Source organism: Rhinatrema bivittatum, chromosome 12 (assembly GCF_901001135.1).
Source record: "Rhinatrema bivittatum chromosome 12, aRhiBiv1.1, whole genome shotgun sequence".
Lineage (NCBI taxonomy): Eukaryota > Metazoa > Chordata > Amphibia > Gymnophiona > Rhinatrematidae > Rhinatrema > Rhinatrema bivittatum.
Window position 1 is genome coordinate 31,969,328 of NC_042626.1, and position 22,248 is coordinate 31,991,575.

The following is a 22,248-nucleotide window of genomic DNA, read 5'->3' on the forward strand; positions in this document are numbered from 1 at the left end:
TCCATTATATAACAGCCCGAATGGCAAGCAGGCTTCAGTTTATTTGTAGTTTTAGCACCAATGTTGGTGAAATAATCATGATGACATGGAAATATGACAGATGCGTCAGTACCTGTTCTAAGTACCTTTGGCTGCTTACCTATGAGGTGTTTAAATGCAGTACACACCTTGTTGCTATAGGTGACAACAGTACTGTATGCCACACCCATGGATTTCTATCACCACTGCATATCTGGGGTCACCACAGCTGAGCACGTCACCTGTTTTTCCATAGGCACTTTGCACAATAGTTTGTTTTGACAGAAGGATGCAGATGAGAATAATCCAGGTAAGTCTCACGACGACAGGGCCCCTTTTCCTCCTGCAGTGTTTCACATGGAGAAAACCCCATTGGCAAGCAGTCTGAAGCTTTCTGGACTACCCAGTCTCAGCTCGCACACATTAATTCTGTGAGCACAGCATTCGCAGAATGATCCGATACAGCACGCCAGGGGACGGCCACCGGAAGCAACAGGCAATGTCCTTTGGACACACTGGAGATTTTGTTCTCTTCTCCCTCTGGTACATTCTTCCAGTGCCCATTTCCAGTCACCTTTTCCACTCTAAAATATGTTGCACCTTCAAAATATTTTTCTCTCTTTCATTCTCCACCCCTGCCTCATTTGATGGCATGCCCAGGCATCTCAAATCCAGTCACTGGCTGGGAGCGGGAGGAGTACTTTCCTGACGAACTAAACTCCTCACTTGGGCTAGAAGGCTCGCCACAGTGACAGAGTAATCAAAATATGCAAAATTACACAGTTATACTAAACCGGGATTTACCAAAACCCATCCTGTTGTCCCCCACAGGCAGTCGGGGTTTCAGGACATCCAAAGGGAATATGCAGGAGATAATTTGCAGATATGGGCCTCGCATCTCTACAGATTTCTCTCATACATGCTGATCATGGATATTTTGAAATCCTAACTCGCTGTTGGGTCGATAGACCAGGTTTGGCAACTCCTGCATGAGATCAAACGTCTGCAATTACTCCATGAATATTTATTGATACTGGCCTAAAATCTCACTGGGGGGCGTGGCTTAGCATTCCGTGCCTGTGCGGGTGTGGCTAATTAAGCACACATTAAAAGCTGATATGACTCAAAGTGCTATGGAACAGGAGTCTTCCTGCATTCCCTAAGCTCATCAGCCCAGTTCTAATACCTGCTTAATTATATCAGAGAAACCCCCCTTGCCAGCAGCCAAATACAGTACAAAATGCTTTTTCAAGTCTGTGATCCTGCTTCAGGCCCTAACATTACACTATACATGATCATGAATATCAATTATGAAAACAGTTTCAAAGGTACTTTTTATATCCTAGTTCTTTTCCTTTAAAGGCCGTAACACCAGGCTTGGGAAAAGATGCCCTGTTACTCAGTTACCGACGGGGCAGTACGGCACCACATGGCAAAAGACATAGCCAGCCTCCTGAAACGCCTTCTTCAGTTCAGCCTGAATGCAAAGGAAAGCAGAGGATACCATGAAGAGACGAGAACTAGACGTGTGTAGTGTTAAGATGGCATCGCACTCAAAATCCATACCAGTTTCTCAGGGTCAAGGCACAGTCCTATCACGGCACCCCCGCTGCCTGGTAATTTCACTGCAGATCCATGCTGAAAAGAAGGCGGCACCTGGTCAGATCTCTGAACTACAAAACTATCAAAACAGAAGAGACTTTGGAGGTGGAGTGGAGGGTTGTGGGGGGGAGGGAGGGAGGGAGGAAGGGGTGTGGGTTTGTGTCTCAAATCACCCAACACACATTGGAAAAACTACCATTTTGAATTTTGACCCAAAGCACTGTCCACCATGCGGATATTTATTATGGTGGGAAGGGCTTACCAAATCACAATTAAAAAAGATACCAATTAAAACAATAAAAGTTTCCCCACTTCCCCCTTAAGTCACATCTCATTACGCCCTGGTTTCCACCCCGATACTTTTTCAGCTTTTCTGGCATCCAAGATCCAGCAAATAATGAGTTCCTTGGCAAAGGGGCCATGCAAATGAACCATGAACTACAGCCGCTGGATGCAAGTAAACCTCAAGAACATTAAGTGTAAAGATCCTGAAAACCAGGCCCGTTTGTGGCCTTCCAGGACTGGAGCTTGAGATCCCTTGGCTAGGAGTGAGGGGGGGAGGATGCTCAACGCCACCGTACGCGAGCTAGCGGAATACAGAAGCGCTGCCCCGCACGGCGTTCATGCCACTTACCACGGTCCTCGCTAAAGAGCCAGCAAGATTCAAAGCGTCCCCTTTTCCTCCCCTGCGTGAGTGTCTCGCACGAGTGTTGAAAGTGAAGAGAGCCCTGAGGCACTGGCCTAGAGGATTCCACCCCAACCCCAGCGCTGTACCTTCCGTGCTATTTCTGCCATCTCCAAGTTCCCAGGTCCCAAGCAGGCATCTGTAAAGATGGATCTGCAGAAGATAGAGAACACGAGTCTAAATATTCGGAGTAAAATATAGCAAACATACAAATACCCAATTAACTGGGTTTGCCTGGCAAGCTGCAAATACAGTAACAACTAAGAGATCCATTTAGATTTGAGCACTTATCCAACTAAATTCTAGCTGGCTCGTGTTAGCTGGCTCGAATTCAGATGGATGTTAGGGGGGGCATTCCTGGGGCATAACTTGGAGGAGCTGAGTTAGCGGGTTAAGTTATCGGATATTCTGATAACTTATCTGGTTGGGCCCCAAAAGCTGTCCTAACATTAACCGTATAAAGTTAGCCAGCTAACTTTAAGCTTGCCAGGTATGTTCAATAGGGTGGCTGCACTACCTTCAAAGGTAGCCGGACAGTGACTGAATATGGACCTACAGAAGTCCTTTTGGAAACACAAGCACGCCCATAGCAGGCTACACCCTCCTGATGTTTATCAGATAAGTGTGCTGGCTTGACAAGGGCAAGAAGTCGCCTGAAAAGACCAAGAGACCAGAGGTTCAGGAACAACCCACAAAGGGTGTTGGTAGCTCTTTGGATTATTGTGGGACATTGCAGTTAAGAGACTGAGCAAGGTGGGCTGGGGAGTTTAGAAGAGGTACTAGGTGTAAATAAAGAAAGGGATCTTGCATGCTCAGCTATCCAGGAGTGGAGTGCAATGGAAGCTGACAAAAACTGTCTTGGATAAAGTGCGATATCCTCCAGGTGGTCACACTCTATGGCTGGTAGCCGGTATATATCCTTAGGAGTGTGGGTAAGCTCAATAGACCTGTTGGTCTTTTTCTGCAATCGTGTACTATGTTAACATAAATCTAGCTGAACTGTGCATGCTGACAATAGTAAGGATGAGCAAATCTATTCCCTTGATAACAAAAGTTGGACAAGAGGACAGGGAAAGATGGCAATCATGCCCTTAATAAAGATGAAGCCCTTAATACACAAAGATTCCAATAGCCAAATTCCAATCTTTCATGTCATTGTTTACTCTTTCAGATAATACAAGGATTATGGGGCACTCCATGAAGTTGGAAAGTAGCACATTTAAAACAAATCAATGAAAATTCTTTTTCACTCAATGTATAATTAAGCTCTGGAATTCATTGCCAGAGGATGTGGTTAAGGCAGTAGGGTTTAAAAAAGGTTTGGACAAATTCCTGGAGAAGTCCATAAACTGCTTTTAGTCAAGTTGACTTAGGGAATAGCCACTGCTATTACTGGCATCAGTAGCATGGGATCCATTTAATGTCTGGGTACTTGCCAGGTACGTGTAACCTGAATTGGCCACGGCTGGAAACAGGATGCTTGATGGACCCTCAGGCTGACCCCATATGGCAACTTCTTTAGTTCTTATGTCAAAATATAAAAAATATTTGCATGGCCAAAGCTGAAAGTTAGGAAACATGATGCATTTCTCAGAATTCATTTTCCAGGGTCTGGCCATGGTGTCTTCCACCCGTGTAACAAAGGATTCACGGAGACAAAACCCCAGATGAGAAAATCCCTAACATGCCAAAGTTTCATAATGTTGCAGAGCAGAAAGGCTTTCACTACGGACCAAAAGCAGCAACATCGATAAATAAATACAAGGGTAAAAGGGACCCTTTGGGGGCTGGAACGAGGATGGGACCATTCTGGAGGGGAAGCTCTTGAATCACGATCGCAAGAAGTCGTCACTCGGCACGGCACAAACACCAAAACTTTTCATCAGAAAGGTAAAAAGAAAGAGAGAAGCCCAACAAAGTCGATGGCACCAGAACCCTGGAAGAATTTGGGTTTTGTTTTTTTTTATTTTATTTTCCCTTCTGGCAGGTTTCGGGTCTGCTATTTGCCCCCAAGCATCCACCTATAGAGGAACCACTCCAGAAGGATTTCTAATAGGTCTGGGGGACGAGCGAGATGCTTAGAGCCGAGCCGTGGTCTTTTAAAATGGAGCCAGAATTGGGCCACGGCCCGGCAGAGCTGCGAGAAGGCAGATCCGTAGCAGGACGTGGGGCGCCGCACCGAGAGAGATTTCAGTTCAAGCCCCACTCCGATGCCTTTCCGGTTCAGATCTCTTCCAAACAGAACACAGGGGCAATTTTTTTTTTTTTTATGGGGGGTAACCCAGTTACAACCCTCAACATCCTGCTGGGCAGACCGGAGGGACCATTTTGGTCCTTCTCTCTCATTGTTTACTACAAACTCAGGCACATGAATTGAAATTGCAGCACTAGGCCCTTTATATATAAAGCATGAGATCTGCTTTAAGGGTTAAGATCTCAGCACGTTCTCCTGTAATGAAGGGTGAGGAGAGGGGGATGGGGAAAGAGTGATTTCCAATCCCATCAGAAGCTTTTTGAGTTCTCCCTGACTTTTGCATTCTCACCCCGTCCACTGCACGAGGCTTCTTTCCTATTTGAGTCAAAGCCATAAGACCGGCAAGTATCATTCTGGGCTTCTTTTTGGCTAAGATCCAAGGGCACGGTCTGAGCAGAAGACAGGCCCTCCTTTTGGCCGAGATGAAGAATCTGTACAACAGGTGGGTGGGGGCAGGGAGAAGCACCATGATGCAGAGACCGATGCCAAAAGGAAGGGGATTTAACATCCTGCTATTAAAAAGAAAAAAATATATATATATATATATATATCTAAGCTGGTTCACACCGTCTCAGCTCAAAGTTCTTGTCCATCAGCTGTGCCAGTCCTGTCCAGTCTCGGGACTCCAGGGCCTGCCTGAGGAAACAGAAAAAAAAAAACCCCCCAAAACAACAAAACAGGTGAGCCTTAAAATGGATATCAGTGCAGCCCAGCCCCATCACCCCACATTATGCAGATTTTAAAAGTCAAGCTAACAATAAGCAAACGCTTCCCCGGCTTCAGCAAGACGATCACAGGAGCTGGGTTCTTTAACGGATCACGTTTCCAGGACAAAAAAAAAACCCCACCACGATTAACACGTTTTTACACAAGAACCATGCTCGATTTTAAGGCAGGTTTTCCATCCAGTCGAGACGAGTAATGGACTCTGGTGGGTTACCACGCCAGGTTACAATTCAGGAGGGTTCAAAGCTCCCCCCCCCCCCTCTGCCACCGACTCTCTGCCACCCTGGGAGAAATTTTCAGGCCCGACTGCTTTGGTGAAGCCTCGGTGGGTACTTTTTTTTTTTTTTTTTAAGCCGTGGACTGCACAGAGCTTCAAAAAGAGAAGGGCCATCCAGACCTTTCCCTCTGAAAGCTGCCATAGGCGCAGGGGGCCTGCTGCATGTGCTGGTATTTTGTGAGGAAAGTCAAAAAATGCAGCCAGCCCTCTCCTCTGGAACTCGCTCCCTGAGGAATTAAAAGGCCGAAACCAAGCTCAAGCATTTTAGAATAATCCCTGAAGGCCTTCTTATTATATTAATGCAGAAGGCCTGTCTCAGACAGATTATTGGTTATTAGGCCTACAATGTATCTGCATTCATTACCAGTTCTAAATCATTTATTAGGGCCTAAAGTTTTTAATTTTGGTGTGTTTAAGATATGTGTTATTTTTTTTTTTTAGTTATATTTCAAATGTGATTGCTTTAAAGTGTAAAGCTTTGTACCTGTGTTGCTTAGGTTAGAAATTGCCCTATTTTTTCTGTGCTGTGAATAGAGCACGATTTATTTATTTATTAAAATACACCTATATACATTTTTTTTTTTTTTTTTTTTTTTTTTTTTAAATAAACAGACTTGAAAATACAACCTATGTGCATTATTTTCCGGTCCCTGCCAAAACAGGCTCCCCCCACCCCCATCCTGGAAAGCCTCCCCTAAATGCGGCTAACGAGCATGCACGTCGTGAAACAACGCACGCATTTTAAGCCATGCCGAGGGACAGCAGTTTGCAGATGGCTGACTGATGCAGGTAAACAGCTTTCAAAATTGTCCTCTTGCTCCTGTGTCTAGGGGACCCAGCTGAAAACAAAGGGCTCGTCTTCCCATTTTCCCGGTCAACAATTAAACAAAATAAATAAATAAATAAAACCTCATCTAAGGTGGTGAGAATGCCGCACAGTTTCTCCTAAAGGGAGCATGGAGTCTACGTACCTCGCTTGATCCGTGAGCTCCGAGAACAGTCTCATAGCCTCCAGAACTTTGGGATCACCTGAAATGTAGGAGATACACAAATGCACACGATGGTAAAACTGGTAGAAGCACACGGTACATTTCACCAACGTCAAGAATATCACAATTGTTCTTCCAATACGAGAGAGAGGCGCGATGCCACCTCCAGCTCCCTAAACCTGCCAAGCTGATGCACACCCCTCCGCCAGTGTCCTGTGTGCGCGATACAGTAAATAAAATTATGCTAATTAGGGCCCACAGTAAAAGGAGGCGCTAGGAATACTAGCGCGTCCCTAGCGCCTCCTTTTTGACAGGAGTGGCGGCTGTCAGCGGGTTTGACAGCCGACGCGCAATTTTGCCAGCGTCGGTTCTCGGACCCGCTGACAGCCACAGGTTCGGAAACCGGACGCCGGCAAAATTGAGCGTCCGGTTTTCAACCCGCGAGCTGATTTTAAATTTTTTTATTTTTAACTATTTTTTATTTTTGGGGCCTCCGACTTAATATCGCCATGATATTAAGTCGGAGGGTGTACAGAAAAGCAATTTTTACTGCTTTTCTGTACACTTTCCCGGTGCCGGCAAAAATTAACGCCTGCCTTTGGGTAGGCGCTAATTTCTGAAAGTAAAATGCGCGGCTTGGCTAGCTTTACCCCTTATTCAGTAAGGGGTAATAGCGCGTCAAAAACGCGCGTCCAACCGCGGGTTAACAGTGTGCTCCAGAGCGCACTGTACTGTATCAGCCTGTATGGCTGCTAAGCTTTCACTGGAGAAAGCCCCACCGGTCTTCCTGCTGAAGACTGCAGAAGCCAACTAGTTTTTGAACTCTGCAGAATACAAAATGTTAGCAGGACAGACATGGGATATAGTCTCATTCTTGTGCTATATGCATCACCACCACATTCCTACTACCCATGGTGGCAATGAACATTAGCGCCAGCAATGTCAAACAAGCCTGTAAAAATGCCGTTATAGCAAAAACCCGACACGCCACAGTACTGAAGATAGATTGGCAGCTAATAGATGGGTGCAATAATATATCACATTAACAGATTATCAATAAACAGGGCCTAATTATACAAAACATACGGATTCCTTGAACACTATAAATTTGGTGAATTATTGTCCTGCTCCCTTCTATTCAGACGCGCAAATATAAGTTGCATTCGGCCGCCTTATGCAAAAAGTCCTGTATTAGTGCCAGCATGCCAGACAGCCCAGCACCATGATCTAGTGTTTGAATAATGAGAGATTTACCGTTGAGCCACCTCTGCCGTACGTTACTGTGAATTGTTCCCGAGTCGCTGGGATCTCGCAGGTATGCAAGCCAGAATGGGGGAGCCGAGCCGATATCCAGGGGTACGTAGTCTCCTGCAGTCAGCAGTGAAATGTAATTATTAGCAGCTTTGCAGAAATATGAGCCGGCATTCATCCTGAGGCAGGAGAAACAAAAAAAAACCCGTTTCTATATTTGAAGATTCAGTACGAGCGCTGCACCCCCCGCTTTCAGTCTCTTCATAGTCAGGGCGGCCCCCAGCTTCTCAGGCAAGTCAGACATGCCCTCTGCAGCTCACATTCGATGGGTGAGCGAGCAGGCACCTGGCGGAGGACTGAAGCTGTTTAGTGCCTCCCAACGCCAGTCGCAAAGATTTCATAGGCGCCAACAGGCAAGACAGCTGGGCCAAAAGAACGAGGTGGAGAGGGACGTAGGCGTGAAAGGGGAGGGCAGGAGAATGAAACAAGAGGAGACTTCCCAGGCCAGTGGCACCCTCTCTCGCATCAAAGATATTAATATTTACACTTATATTTTGTGTATGTATAATGGTACTGGGTCTGATCATTGTATTGATCTGTTTGTTTGTAAGATGTCAATATGAGGAAAAACAAAGCACTTGTGTCCAGTTATCAAACCCATTCAGGGCCCGAAGAAAACAGATACTCTGCGATTTTCTTACAGTGAGACACATGGGCATAAACTAAAAAAACAGAAAGAACAAAATAAAACAAACCAACAAGCATAAATCACAAAGCAGGTCTTGACGCAGAAGTTAAAAGTTGAAATTTCCCAGTATCCTAAAGCTATCAATTGTTTCACCCTTGCTGATGGGTTGGCTCCCATCGGGTTTCATCCGCCAAAGCAGACGTGGGCGAGATCAGAATCTGCTCCGAGAAAGCCTTCGTGGAGAGAAATCCGTTTTTCAGTAAAACCATTCCTTCCATGCAGCGGCGGACTCACGATGTCGGACCGGCCCGGGTATCCGCCGCCCAGGCCGGCCCAGGATGCGTCACGTGGTCTGCCGAGCGCAGCTCTGTCACGGCCACGCACGGCTGACCACGTGACTGGAGCGATCGGCCCACCGGGGGATGCCCGATCCCCCGATAGGCCAATCCGCCCCTGCTTCCATGAGAAAGAGGAACGGCCCTGCGATAACACCATCGCTGCGCACAAGGGAAGGATGCACGCCAAACCCTGCGCAGCCGCAGACCTCTCGGACGCGCATGGCCGCCGTTTCAGAAGAACTGCTGATAGGCCCAGGAGGAAAGAGCCAGGGTCATCCCCTTCTCCTCATTCATCAGGAGAGTTCCCCTAGAACAGCAAATGGGCCAAGAGCGAAGACACCCACCATGATCTTACATCCTCACCCCCCCACACCCCCCACCTTCTCATGTGCATGCCAATCTTTTTGGTTGGGATCGCTGCCCTGCTGGTTAGTACGCCAGTGTCTCTAAAACAAATAGATAAACAAAACCTCCTCAGCCCCACACAGAGGGAGTCCTCACCATAGCCCTGCTCTTCCATGAGTTCTTTGCTGAAGTCCATATAGACAAGGCCCTCATAGACCTTAAAGAAAAGGAAAGATTACAACACATTCATTTCATAAGCGCATGCCCTGGATCAGTTGCTATAAATTAAGGTTTTTTTTTCGCCAGGCTGTTCTGGCGGCATTTTCCTTTTTCCGCCCCATAGTCCTCACAGCCTCCCCCCCTAAAGTCCTGCTGAGAGCGCAGTCACTAGCCAGGAGCCGGACGGTTGAGCCCCGAGCGCTTATTTCTTCAGGCAAGCCGAACAGGCGCCAGGGCTCCTGGGCAGCTCCTCAGGGGAGGTCAGGGTGCTGCCACGCTTGGGGGTCCTGGTTAAGAACTGAAAAAAAACCAAAACCCTCAATAGCAGAATAAAAGTGGGGCTTTGGGAGGGGAGGGTAAGGGGATTTAAAAGAACATTTTAGAAAGCCACCAACCAGGAAGTCTAATTATAAGACCATCTTAAAAACCGTCTCTCCTCTTAACCACCACAAAACCGGTCAGGAGGAAGGAATGCAAATGGGAACGCAATACGCACAATGCAGGAACACAGATGGGTCCCAAGGTTTAAAAAAAAACATCTTGGTACCTGGACGACCCGATCCTGGAGGCCGGCGGTAATATACAGCTCTTCTGTTTCCACGTTAAGGATAAAGTTGGCTCGCTCGGGCTTGGGCAGGTCCTGTGGGGACACAGATGCACGGTTGGCCCTAGTTAACGTGAAGCTTTTCTAGCGCGTGCTACTCGGACAAACTGCGTAAAAGCAGCAAAAAACATACAAATACAACCACGGTGGCCAGATATAACAAAGACGGCAGCCTACGACGACAAGTTGGCCGGTTTGCGGGGATTCGGGTGAACACTAAACAATTGCTTTTTTTTTTTTTTTTGTTACTGCCACTGCAGGGTGCAAACAGAATGCAAAGCTCAGGCTGTGTTCTTCCAGGTGCACTTAGCCAACACAACTGAACATGGACTCTCGTTTGTTCTCCGAGTGCATCAGAGGAAGACAACCTGAGCTTCTTATTTCACTGGCTCCACGCGGCAACTGGGCACGCCAAAAGTGATTTTTAGTTTTTCCAAACAAACTGCATCTCGTGAGCTGGGATTTACATAGAATGTTTCACATAGGCCATTTAATACATGGTTACGTTTGATGCAACTCCAACATGGCTCTCTGCTTCAATGGCAGGGGAAATGGATTTAGACAGCAATCCAATCCGTCAAGGGCCCCCGACTTTTACGGTCTGCGGAACTGATGAGCATGGGGGGTAACCAGCGCAGTGCAGCGGTTGCTACCCTTAACAGAAGGCATGGGATTACCGCCCTTAACCAATAAGCCTTGATGCTTTTGATAAAACTGCAACATCGCTCTCTGCTTCGAAGGAGGGGGATGGAGGCTAAAAAGGAGAGAGAAATTTGGATTTAGGGACAACCAACAAGAGCCATGACTTTTTTTTTTTTTTTTTTTAATTTAGCCTGGGGTGCTGAGGCTCAGACATTAAGAATAAAAACAGGACTGCTTCTATGGCCAAGTCCATAAGCAAAGATCATCGAGCAGCACTGACCGATACATGGGGGTGACCTGCACAGCGCGGCAGATACTACCATGGGAAGCTTGCTGGGCAGACTGGATGGACCGTCTGTCCTTTTCTGCCGTCATTTCTATATAATACTTCAGAAAGGCAGATGCATTCACCTCTGGGAAGGTACCAGAGATGCACGATGGCTTCTGATAAGACGAGGGCAAAGGAGGTAACTGCTACAGCTCAACTATAGCTAGATGAACAGAAAGAGAGAGCGAGAGAGACAAAACGGCTATCTCAGAGCCACACAGAGTCATGGCGAAGGGGATGTTAAACATCATTTTTTTTTATACTCATTTTACAGATAGTAACAATATAAAAGTACACATAACTCACAATACACAATCAATATACAGACAATGCAAAACCTATCCCAGACAATAAACACTACAAGCAACGTGCACTTAACACATGAACCCCAATAACTCCTCTAACACCTTACCTGCCCCCAACAGAAAACTGAAACCCTAACGTACGAGCTGTTTAGTTAGTTATGTTGTCCTTGTACGTGAGAGATCCTATTTTTGACCTGTTCAGGACCTTGTGATGATGTTATATTGTACTTGTATGGTATTGAGCATTTAATAAAAAATTAAATGACAAAAAAAAACCCCTCCAAAAAAACTTAAATCCTAAATCTGTCCTGCAGTGCAATCAACCAAAAACCACATTAACTAGAGTCTAAGCCCAAAGAAATGTCTTAATCTTGAACACATAAAACTCTATCCTTCTGAATTAACCACTCGCTGACACTCCAACTCCACTGCTATTCCCTTACAGAAAACTATCACAACCCAACTCTGCTCCCATTGATAAGACTACTAGCAACGCCACTGGGAAAATGGCAATCTGTAGTTCAAGGCTTTAAACTCTAGATCGCTCTTCCCTTCTCAAATATTGCATTTAAGAAAGACTATTTTTTGGCTAATAGACAAGATGGCATGGGTCAGATGGTCACCGGTTCTACGCCTGCCAGAGATATTTCCTCCCACACAAGTTCTCACAACTCAGGCAGATTGCATTTATTCCTTCCCAAACCCCTTTCCAAAAAAAAAGAAAAAAAGCAGCTCAGATTACAAAGGAAATAAACAGTCACTGAACCTCTAGAAATATGGAAGGAGGGGATGGGGGATGGGAGACGGCAAGTATGACGTGTTTTTAGCACAAAACAATACTGTGAAGAGACAAAAGCATTACAGTAATGAACAGGTGTAACATTTCTGCATGGGACAGGAACCCGCACGCAGCGGCGGCCATAACCCTAAGCAACTTGCTGGGCAGATCAGATAGGCCATTTTGGGTCTTTATCTGCTGTCATTAACTATGTTACCATGTAACTATGAAAAAAAAAATGAAGGGAAACTTACGTCCTCTGTTAAATTATAGAACTTCATCAGACATTTCAGCGTGGCAGAGACAATCGCACTGAAACGCAAACAGACTTAGTCGGGAAATGTAACGTACCAGTGATATTCTGCAAGCCAACCTCTGGGAGAAAAGCTACACTGCTGCCTCCCTACAGCTGCAACCGTGGTACCTGCGTAGAGCAATGAGGTTCTCAACCGAGCGGGACCACAACTGGGCTCAATCCTCAAAAACGTGAAGGCGTTAAACAATAAAAATCGGGGACCTGATCAATCACCCTACCCTTCCAGCCCAGAGAGTCTTCTACTCCCCAGGCTGGCAGGGGATGCTGCAGAGGCTGCATTCACAGCCCGGGGCACTGGGGAAGGAGTCTATCAGCGTGCAACATTGACGCCTACTGGCTGGCCACAGGGCCCATGACAACAGATCTCCGGAAGGATCCCTGGCGCACTGCCTCTGACCATAGACTGTTGCGGCAATGACTCAAATATGTTGGCAGAGGATGTATAACAGGAAAGAAAATTCCTGCACCAGGTACAAAGGTGCAGGAGGATAGAAAAGAAAAGAAAAAAAAAATCACAGGAGTAAATCTTCAGCAGGACAGAGCTAAATTATCTCCTGGACAAACTCATGCCACAAAATGTTTGGTATATTGGGCTATACACGTGGCTCACAAATTCTGCAGAACAGAGGTCCATGTTGCTTGTAAATCCCAGAATTCGCAGCTGCAACACAGGGCTCTCACAGGTCCAGTAAAGCCTGCACATGGGATAGGCAATAGGATTCAGATTTGTCTCTATTCTCACGGACTCTCTGATGGTTTTTATCCACTTCTTTACCCGGTAACCTGCCATCCTCTGGCCAACATGCATGAGAATGGCTGTATATGGCAGATTAAAACTGAAGTGGCGGACTTGGGATTTTCTGACATGTGGATCACTGAGCCACACAGGAGCCCTCGTAATCAGCTCCCACCCAAAGAATCCATTCTCGCATTTGTTTTAAATTCAAGTTTCAGATGCTCCTTAGAAGAAACAATTATGACACGCAAGAGAACAGCAACCAGACTGGGTCTTACCTGCTGCCTGCCAAGCCCTGCGTAAGAAAGAAAACACACACAATCAATATTGCCAGAATGATCAGCAGAGTGTCCAGCAGCTCACCAGTCATGAAAAGTGCTCACTACTTCATAACTCATGACAATGCTTTTACTCATGTCTTGGCAATGAAGGGCAGGGTGGCAGGTCGCCTCGTATGGGCAGCAGCTTGACCTCACTTCCCAGCTAAAGGCAAAAAAAGGATAAGAAGCGACCTCCTGTAGGTGGTCAACCTTGCCCAGCTGACAGCTGGGAGATCTTCTATAGCATGGCACAGCGATGGCAGTCGGGGCAGTGACCAGAGCCAGAGTAGCATAGGCAGCAACACCGGCATAGACTGGGAGACCCGAATGGTCCTTTTCTGCCAGCATACACTGATTTACCTTGTAGATGACACTAGATGAGGTCAATCTTCTGGCTTTGGAATCAGGAACATATATGTACACTGACCATCCCAGGAAATGCAAGCTACTGAGCCGGCTCCGACTTCTGGGAAATCATCAGGCTCCTTGTCATTTTATAGGGTTAATTACAGATTGTGGCAAAGGGATCATGAAACTATCTTACTGGTGAAAGCCAGTTTTGCACGTAGGTCAAGGTGGTCATCCTTGACCATTAGATCTTAAAAATGGCAAAAAACAGTTTACATTTTGCAGCATTTTCTGCCATTTCCAGCTCCCTCCTGATCTATGGCATATTAAAGAAGAGCTGAGAAGTCCTCTTATAGTGAAGAAAATGATGTCCCACTTGACGCAGGAACCTGTCAAATCAAAACAGCCAGTGGCATATCTTATAAAAACACATTACTCACCAATCAAAATGCACCTACCGAACCAATTTAGGCTCTGGCAATAACAGACCTTATCCAACTTAAGAGAGCCTTTCAGCATGAAAAAGGCCAACAGAGAAGAGACAACCGAGGCTCAGTGGAAAAAGTGCTGCAGGTAGAGGCACTCCCATAGCAGTACAGTTTGAGTTATCGAAGAAAATTATCCACCTTTTCTCTTTGCAATGCATCACCTGCTGGGTCATAGAAACACAGAAAATGATGACAGATAAGATCCGCTAGGCCCATCCAAATCGCATTGTTTCATCCCTGGTGCAATACCAGAGATTCCCGATGACCTCTGTCTTTCCGCTCACTTCTTTGCATCTAGAAATCCTCTGTGATTATCCCAAGAAAGCCAGAGATCAGCCAGGGTCTGTCAACTAGGCTGCATAACGTCCAGGAACCAAACTGGGCCGACCGGCTGGACCTTACCGACTTTTTCTTTCACCAGTGTCTATGACCAGGCAGGTGACCCTTTCCAAAGAGCTAAGTCAGGCAATTGTCTTAGATACCCAAATCATGACACCACGGGTGGCTGTGACGAGGCGTGCTCCTACCTGCAGCAGTTTTACCTGCTAAGCATCTGTTGTCGTTGTGCTGTTTGTTCCTGGTAATCCTACCCAACCCCATCCCACACCTGCAGCATCGCTCTTTTCCATTCCAGCCAAATTTTTAAGATTCAGCAAGAAAAAAATAAACAACATTTAGTTACGAGCCAATGCAAGAAAACTAGAACTTACCACTTGCCTGGGGATGTTGACGTTATACTTCAAGGTGAAATTCTGCTTGGATAGTGCTATCCTGAATAAAGAAAAGTGTAAAGGTTTATTTTCCCCTCCCCTCCCCCGAGGACACACGCTAACATATTTTCTCATGAAATTGTTTTCTGGTGCTTAATTGGTGGCTGAGGGCTGCACTGCCATGTGTGAGTGAGACCCAAGCTCCAAGAAAGGCCGTAGAGAGTCCGTCTCTCCACCGCCTAGGCCATCGGAGCTCAGACACACTGTGCATGGGACAGGGCTTGGGGGAGTGTTGAAGAGGAGGACCATAACGACCCGTGTGTGGGCAAATCTCTGGATAATGAAGGAGGAGCTGGATGGTGACAGCAAAAATAAGCAATATTATCCGAATACACGGACGGGTCATTGGGCCTGAGGCTGGCCCATTCTAGTGGGTTGGGGGAGAAGAAGGGATAGGAGCACCTTTAAATTAACATTAAATCCAAAAGCATCATTGTACCTTCCATAACCTTACCATGAAATCAATCATTACCCCTTGCCTTTAATTCTGTACAGTGTTGCCTCGTCTATGAGACCAATTAACTGGATTGTTCCACTCAGCAGGATAACATTTATTCCAGCAATAAAGCAGCTCTGGGTATAAGACAGCCAGGTTCTCTATGACGCATCAACAAAATGCTGTGAGGGATGTCTCTTATGGTATAAGAGATGTTGTCTCGCTCTGGTTCCAGACAAAAATCTCTCTGCTTTCGCCTCTCTAACTGTTTCCCCACTTGTGAGCAGTCATGCCTGCAGACATAAATGTAAACCAGGAGAAAGACATTTTGCTAGTGTAGAAAATGCAGCCCCCCTGTTCCCCCTTACCCTTTTTCAGAGCAGAAATGGTAGAATTTCTTACACGTGGCTTGCAGCAACCTCAAACCTCCCAAATATCTGGGGGGGGGGGGGGGAAGGAAAAAAACCACAAGTGGGATGTGAAATAATGTAGACGTCTGTTTAAGTGCCAACAAATTTTAAATCTAACAAAATAATCCAGCGGTGGTTACAACTCCATCAGACCCGTGTGCTGCCTCCTTACTGCTGCGGTCGGCCTCATCACGCTCACACGTTAACAGAAACCATTTCTCTACAGCGCCCCAAAAACCAGGTTCAGCCCAGCTCACAATCAGAACCGCACCCCAAGCTCTCAAGGCTTCCCAAAAAGGCCAACTCACAGGATGCATTTTTCTCTTCCTCAAGAATATTCCCCGATTACCTCCCCTCTCTATGTGGATTGGGAAATTACATTTTAAATTAGGGGAAAAAATTATATATACAGGCCCTTCCCACCACTTCCAAAACAGATAATGGCAGCATGTTTCTTCCTGTCTACAGGGTAAATCTAGTGCGATAAGGACACCGGCCATGCGGCAGGTTGCTCCATTATGAAAACATTTCAGATCGCACAGGCAGCTGATAGACGGCACACAGGATGCTAGCAGGACCCAAAAGAATATCCCCACACTAGGCAGGCAACCATGATACATAAAATACATTTTATTTAATTTTGTTTGCTTCTCTTCAACTTTATGAAAAAGAAAAGTGTCTGACTCTCTTGATGGCAGTATCTAGACTTACCCTTCCTTTCTGCTGATGTAATACAAATCCAGCAAGCTGCCAAATTCAGTGGGATCATTGAGAGGATGGGGGACCAAGACCTGAGGGCAAACCCCCCCCCCCAAAAAAAAAGATCAATAAAACAGATCATTAGCAAAGATTATCGATAAGGAGGAAATTTAACGAATTGCCAATTCCCAGACCATCCAATAGACACTCCTGGCCGAAGACTGGGCATGCCAGCTGCCACAAGAATCACGGCCTGTGCTTTTTAAATACCATCCCAAAGCATTATGGGATATGTAGTCTTATTGTCTCAGTAGGAAATGAAGTACTACAAATCTCAGCATGACATTGGGTAGGGTCTATAAAAACAAACAAACAAACAAACAAAAATTGTCCCAGCACTGTCATTGCAGGGACAGCCCTCCAGCCACTAGATGTCACCACTGCACAATGACTGACTTTCTTCCCCCAAGAGCTGTGAATGCTGTTCCCACAGCAACCCCAGCCAATGTGGGGAGCAGGAGATCTCGGCCATGAATTGAACCCACATGAAGCCATTGGGCCAGCTTCCTGATTCTAAAAAGATCAGATTGGCATTATTTCCACACAAACGTCCTTTTCCATCATCTGTTTTACCTTTCCTTTTAAATATTATTACACCTCCCAAAACAAATAAAATTTGAGCTTCCAAAAGCAAGATTTGCCTCTAGAGAGAGCATAATCCATTAGGAGTTATTGTTTTAAATCCATAGCAGAACCCGGTTTCATTACAGCAGACGTGGCACAGTTTGCTGTCTCAGCAAAGTAACAGGAATCGTAGGGGAAATAACACATACAAGTCTCAGAAAATGCAAGCAAGGAAGTTATGCAGAAACCAAGAATAAAAGCAAACGACCACCTCCCCCTCACAAAAATATTTGCATAACCCAATGTTGAAATTAAAGTCATAGCCTGAAAGAATAGTCTCAATCTGCAGTACTCAGAAATCAGCAGGGTAGCCATCACTGGGAGCTGATAGGAAATATTAGAAGCCGAGGCTTCTGGCTGACTGCTGTGCCATTTACAGCTTGAGGAGGCTTTAAGGAGGGGATTAAATATCCTTTATACAGTTTTGAAGCCTTGGATCCATGGTAAAACCTAAGGCTTTAAACTACGCTGAAAAGGATCTCGGAACGAGGACACAAACAGTCCTGAATCATCCTCCGTCTACAAGACAATCCCCTGCTCGGCATCCAATTCAAAATGCCCAAGTGAGACGGAAGCGCTCCTGTGAAAGGTTCACAATTACAGTTAAGATTCCTCTTTCTTTGAACAAGGAAGCGGAATCACATCCAGACTGCTCTTATGTCACCCGCAGGACAGACTGACAGGACAGATTTCCTTTCCCCCGTTTTGTTTTTTTTTTAAAGTATTTGCTAAAATATTGGATAAGTGAATGGTGCTCAGGTCTCATCCTCAATGTCTGATGGATACCAGATGCATCAGTATGAATCTACTCCTGGGAAGTGGTACCGATAGGCTCTCTTTGAGCATGTAGGAAGGGGTCAAAGGATGGAATGCCAATTCTGACTCGTCCATTCCCTGCAGCGCTCCAGCCATGGTGTCACGTTGACCTTTGCAGGTCAAAAGAAACAGAAGTTCAGTTGTAATGCACACAGGAAATGCACACTGACGGGGCAGAGGCTGTGAGCGAGGCGTGCTCCTCCATTAAAGACTGCACACTGGCACGGTTTGCTATAAATTAGCATGTAGGCCTGGTATCCAAGGTGGGGACTTGCAAGCAAAAACACCAGTCAAGTTGCAAAAGAAAAAGGTCTTAGAGCATAATGAAATGGATCCAGAAGAACCACAGAGAGCCAAGACATACCCTCAGGCCTTTAATATCTCCCCTTTTATTAAGACCATAACCCGTCCATGGGACACTTCAGTCACATACATCACCATCCAATCCGGCACTTTCCTCTGAGCTTCCAGTTCAGTCGGAATCAGGACCTGGATCCAGCACCTCAAGCCTTCATTCACAACTGCCCAGGGAATTTTTCCCCTGTTTTATAGCCCCTCCTAATGTCCATTTTAGTCCAGGTATTGCAGCGCCAGCCCTAGACTGGGGGCCATGCAAACATGGACCTGAATCTGACCTCCAGGCACCACCCATAAGCAATGACCATGATCACCTCTCCCATCCTTGTGGGCGGGGAGGGCAGAAATGCTGCCTCTGAAGCATCCCCAGCCCCTCCCAACATAAAAATTTCCATATTGGTTCAGACAGTGGGTCCATCAAGCCCAGCATCCTGTTTCCAACAGTGGCCAATCCAGGCTAGAAGTACCTGGCAAGTACCCAAAAACTAAGTATATCATATGCTACTGATGCCAGTAATAGCAGTGGCTATTTTCTAAGTCAACTTGATTAATAGCAGTTAATGGACTTCTCCACCAAGAACTTATCCAAACTCTTTTTAAACCCAGCTACACTAACCTCATTAACCACATCCCCTGGCAACAAATTCCAGAGCTTAATTGTGCGCTGAGTGAAAATGAATTTTCTCTGATTAGTTTTAAATGTGCTACATGATAACTTCATGAGTGCCCCCTAGTCCTTCTATTATCCAAAAACAGAGAAGAGGCCTCCGCTCACCCAAGCCCTAGGGAGAGATGATACCAGGATCTTTCACGGTTTCTTACCAAGTTCTTGCTCTCGGATATGGTGGCTTCAGCCCAGAAGTTAGCTATTGTCATGGCGATAGTTTTGCCATAATATCCGTCTGATGGATTTCCGATAATTCCGATTCTAGAAAAAAAATCACATGTTATTTCCTTTTGGGTGGTCAAGAGGAAACAAGAGCCCACCAATAGCCAGGCTTATGCAGCCATGATCTTCAAAGTAGCTTAAGACTAACTGAAAAATTCAGAGGCCTTTCCACCAAACAGAATCTCACAGGAGGCTAATTTAAGACTTCAAAAACCTGCATTCAGCCACCTCCAAGGAGCACAGCCTAGCAACCTATTTCTGTATTCACAATACAAGAAAAGGCTTCCCAATGCAGAGAAAAGGCAGTCAAATGTTAATATTATAAAAAGGTACAGCTGTATAAGTTACGATATAGTAGAAGTTCTCAAAGCACATTTCATAGTGAAATCATTCTGCAGGGATAATAAGGCAACTAACCACCTCCCCCTGGGATAAGTATTTTAATCCACAGAATGCCGGGTACAGAATTACATAGCTCAGAAAAAGCCCCAGGGAGGGTTCAGAGACTCCGATGCTCCTCCGAACAATGAATTCATTTCCCACGCCAGCAACCTAAGTGCAAATCTGCTGGTTACAGGACACCACTTAGCTACTAAAAACCTGAGATTGTTCCCATAAGAGAGACCTCAGTGGTTGTACAGCCGGGACAGGAACTCTGCAAGCCAACCTTGACCCACTGATAAGACAGGAATGTGGCCAGTGTTTCTGCATTGCTAGATAAAGGGCATGGCCATTTTGCCTTCTCTTGAAATTCCTATGAGCAAATTATGTCACTTTGACAAGAGGGTAGACCACCGTTATGGGAGGTCATTTATATGCGCATACGACTGCGCTAATGCAGAAATGAAAGCTCTCAGCTCAGCCACACATGACAGCAGAAAAAGTATATCAGCCAAATGTCCTACAGCGCACACATATTTTGGCCCAAAATATCTTGCTTTTTTTTTTTTTTTTTTTAAATGGTGATATTGCTGGACATTAACCCTTTCTTGCTTTCAGCTCCTTCCTCCAGGCTGGAGCACACACTCCTTAAAGCCTTCATCCACCTTCCCCACTAAACCCTTAAGGCATCAGGGAAGAAAGTGGCCAAGCTCTGTGAAACCACTGCAGGCAAATGTTTCAAAATCTGAAACGTGGGCATAAGAAACCAGGGAAGGGGGCACCTGTGGTGTTCTCTAAAGCAGGATCGTAGGACTGTGCAGGCTTCCTTGCAGGACCAGCACAAAGGTCAGAGAGGTTATGCATAGCTCCCAAGACTGTGGCATCCGGTCTGCTCAGGCACCACATGTTGCAAACTAATCTGGGAAAGTGCCAAAGCAGAAGCACTAGAAAAGCAAGTTTTAAGATTATTCACTTGCTATCAAATTAAAAAAATATATATATTCATGTTTAATGAGGGCTGCCAGCTGAGTCCGGTTTTTGTTTTGTTTTTTTTCATGATGATCTGGTCCTGGGTTTACCCCTCAGGCACACAAGAACTTGTAGGTTCCTAATTTCTGCAGGGAAACCAAAACTGCACTGCATGCTGTGGGAATAAAACCAGGACCGGATCAGTCTATGCTGAAAAGAATAAAAAATGGAGTTCAACGGCGACCCTAGTTTCAAGCATCTGAAGAGCTTCTCCAAGCTGGCTCCTCGCCCTGTGAAGAACCAAAGCCAGGAAAGGACAGGGCTGGATATTTCACTTGGGCGAATGGATTATCCTCCTACCTGGCATATGACCGGCAGGTGATTGCTTTCACTTTGTTTTCGGTCTTCTTGGCCGAGTAGAGTGTCAGCCATTTTGTGTAGTCTGAGAGGCCCTAATGGGAAAAATAAAATTAAGTAAATAAGAAAAGCATGAATTAAAAGCTAAAAGGGCATAATTCACCCACAGGGCTAGCAGTGACACCTGGTACTGATGAAAAGTGTTTGGCGTCGACCTAGGTGCAAAAAAAACAAACCCAAATAATAAATGCTATTTATTCCCAAGTAAATCGGTTTTCACCTACAATGGTTCTTCAGACTATGAGCCACTGGAAACCGGAGCAGAGACAGGAAGGGGCGGAGGAGAGGTGAGATGGGGGACAGAGGCCTTGAAAGGAGGCGCCGGGCTTAGAGCCCTGAGCTGCCGCTCTCCCATTTTCTGTGTGTCCTTGACATAAGTCCCCTCCCTGCCTCCTGCGGCTCTGTAATAACCTTTAATCTTTCTCCCTACCCCTGCTGGAAGAGGGGACTGTGTGCTACATTCCCCAAATATTAAACTGCGTTCAGATCTCAGGCATTGCAGAGGGAAGTGCTGTGCAAACTCCAGAAAAGCTCTTAGGGAGCTCAATGGGAAAAAAAATCTGAACTACAAATCCATGCGAGCAAAGGAGCAAAACCCAGGCCTGCATCAGCCTGTCTGGTGGACTTGGGGGGGGGGGGGGGTGAGGTGGGAACCTCAATTGTTTCCCTGGAGCAGGGCTATTCCTGCTGCAGGAGCATTTCGGTTTGAGAATCCTGGGCCTGACATGGGCCCAAATCAAGGATTGCAAGCCCTGAGCCAGCAGCAGGTTTCCCTCAATTTGCAGAAGGGTCCTAGCCCTCCCCTCCCCCCCCCCCCAATCAGAGTTACTCCAAGACAGCACCCTGCCCCGTACTCCCAGGGACGACCTACTCAACCCTGCTAACCTCCTTTGTTCTTACCACTTGTCCAATCAGCTGGAAGCCTGTTGGCAGTTTCATCCCATAAACAGGAACTTTGGCCACATTTATAAGCCATTCCTGGCAACCAGAAAAAATATATATATAAGCAAATCAAGGGTTTGGTCACAAAAGGTCAAATTCTCAGCACACGTTTTCCATCTAGAAGAGATTCATAAAGGCCTGAAACAGCTGACCCGTACAAATCCGGAGCGGGAGACTGAGGCACCCTCTCTATTACAGGAATACACACTGGGGAAATCATC

General features: G+C 46.0%; 1 protein-coding gene across 12 annotated transcripts in view; it reads right to left on the bottom strand.

The window, feature by feature from the left end:
* LOC115074374 (probable glucuronokinase 2) overlaps window positions 1-22,248 on the bottom strand; it is a 49,589-nt gene continuing 27,341 nt past the window's right edge. For 7 of the 12 annotated variants that reach the window (XM_029573772.1, XM_029573763.1, XM_029573762.1 and 4 more), the window contains 16 exons: window positions 21,986-22,063; window positions 21,029-21,120; window positions 19,252-19,357; window positions 16,585-16,664; window positions 15,832-15,900; window positions 14,968-15,028; window positions 13,380-13,396; window positions 12,304-12,361; window positions 9,940-10,032; window positions 9,330-9,390; window positions 7,806-7,919; window positions 6,534-6,591; window positions 5,127-5,195; window positions 2,395-2,458; window positions 1,585-1,656; window positions 1-1,495 (listed from right to left, as the gene is read on the bottom strand). In XM_029573772.1, the coding sequence (XP_029429632.1) occupies window positions 1,418-1,495; window positions 1,585-1,656; window positions 2,395-2,458; window positions 5,127-5,195; window positions 6,534-6,591; window positions 7,806-7,919; window positions 9,330-9,390; window positions 9,940-10,032; window positions 12,304-12,361; window positions 13,380-13,396; window positions 14,968-15,028; window positions 15,832-15,900; window positions 16,585-16,664; window positions 19,252-19,357; window positions 21,029-21,120; window positions 21,986-22,063 (1,170 nt within the window). In that variant the 3' untranslated portion in view covers window positions 1-1,417. Of the gene's footprint in view, window positions 1,496-1,584; window positions 1,657-2,394; window positions 2,459-5,126; window positions 5,196-6,533; window positions 6,592-7,805; window positions 7,982-9,329; window positions 9,391-9,939; window positions 10,033-12,303; window positions 14,422-14,967; window positions 15,029-15,831; window positions 15,901-16,584; window positions 16,665-19,251; window positions 19,358-21,028; window positions 21,121-21,985; window positions 22,064-22,248 lie in introns of those variants that run through there. The other 5 variants (XM_029573768.1, XM_029573769.1, XR_003852228.1 and 2 more) reach the window with 5 other exon arrangements.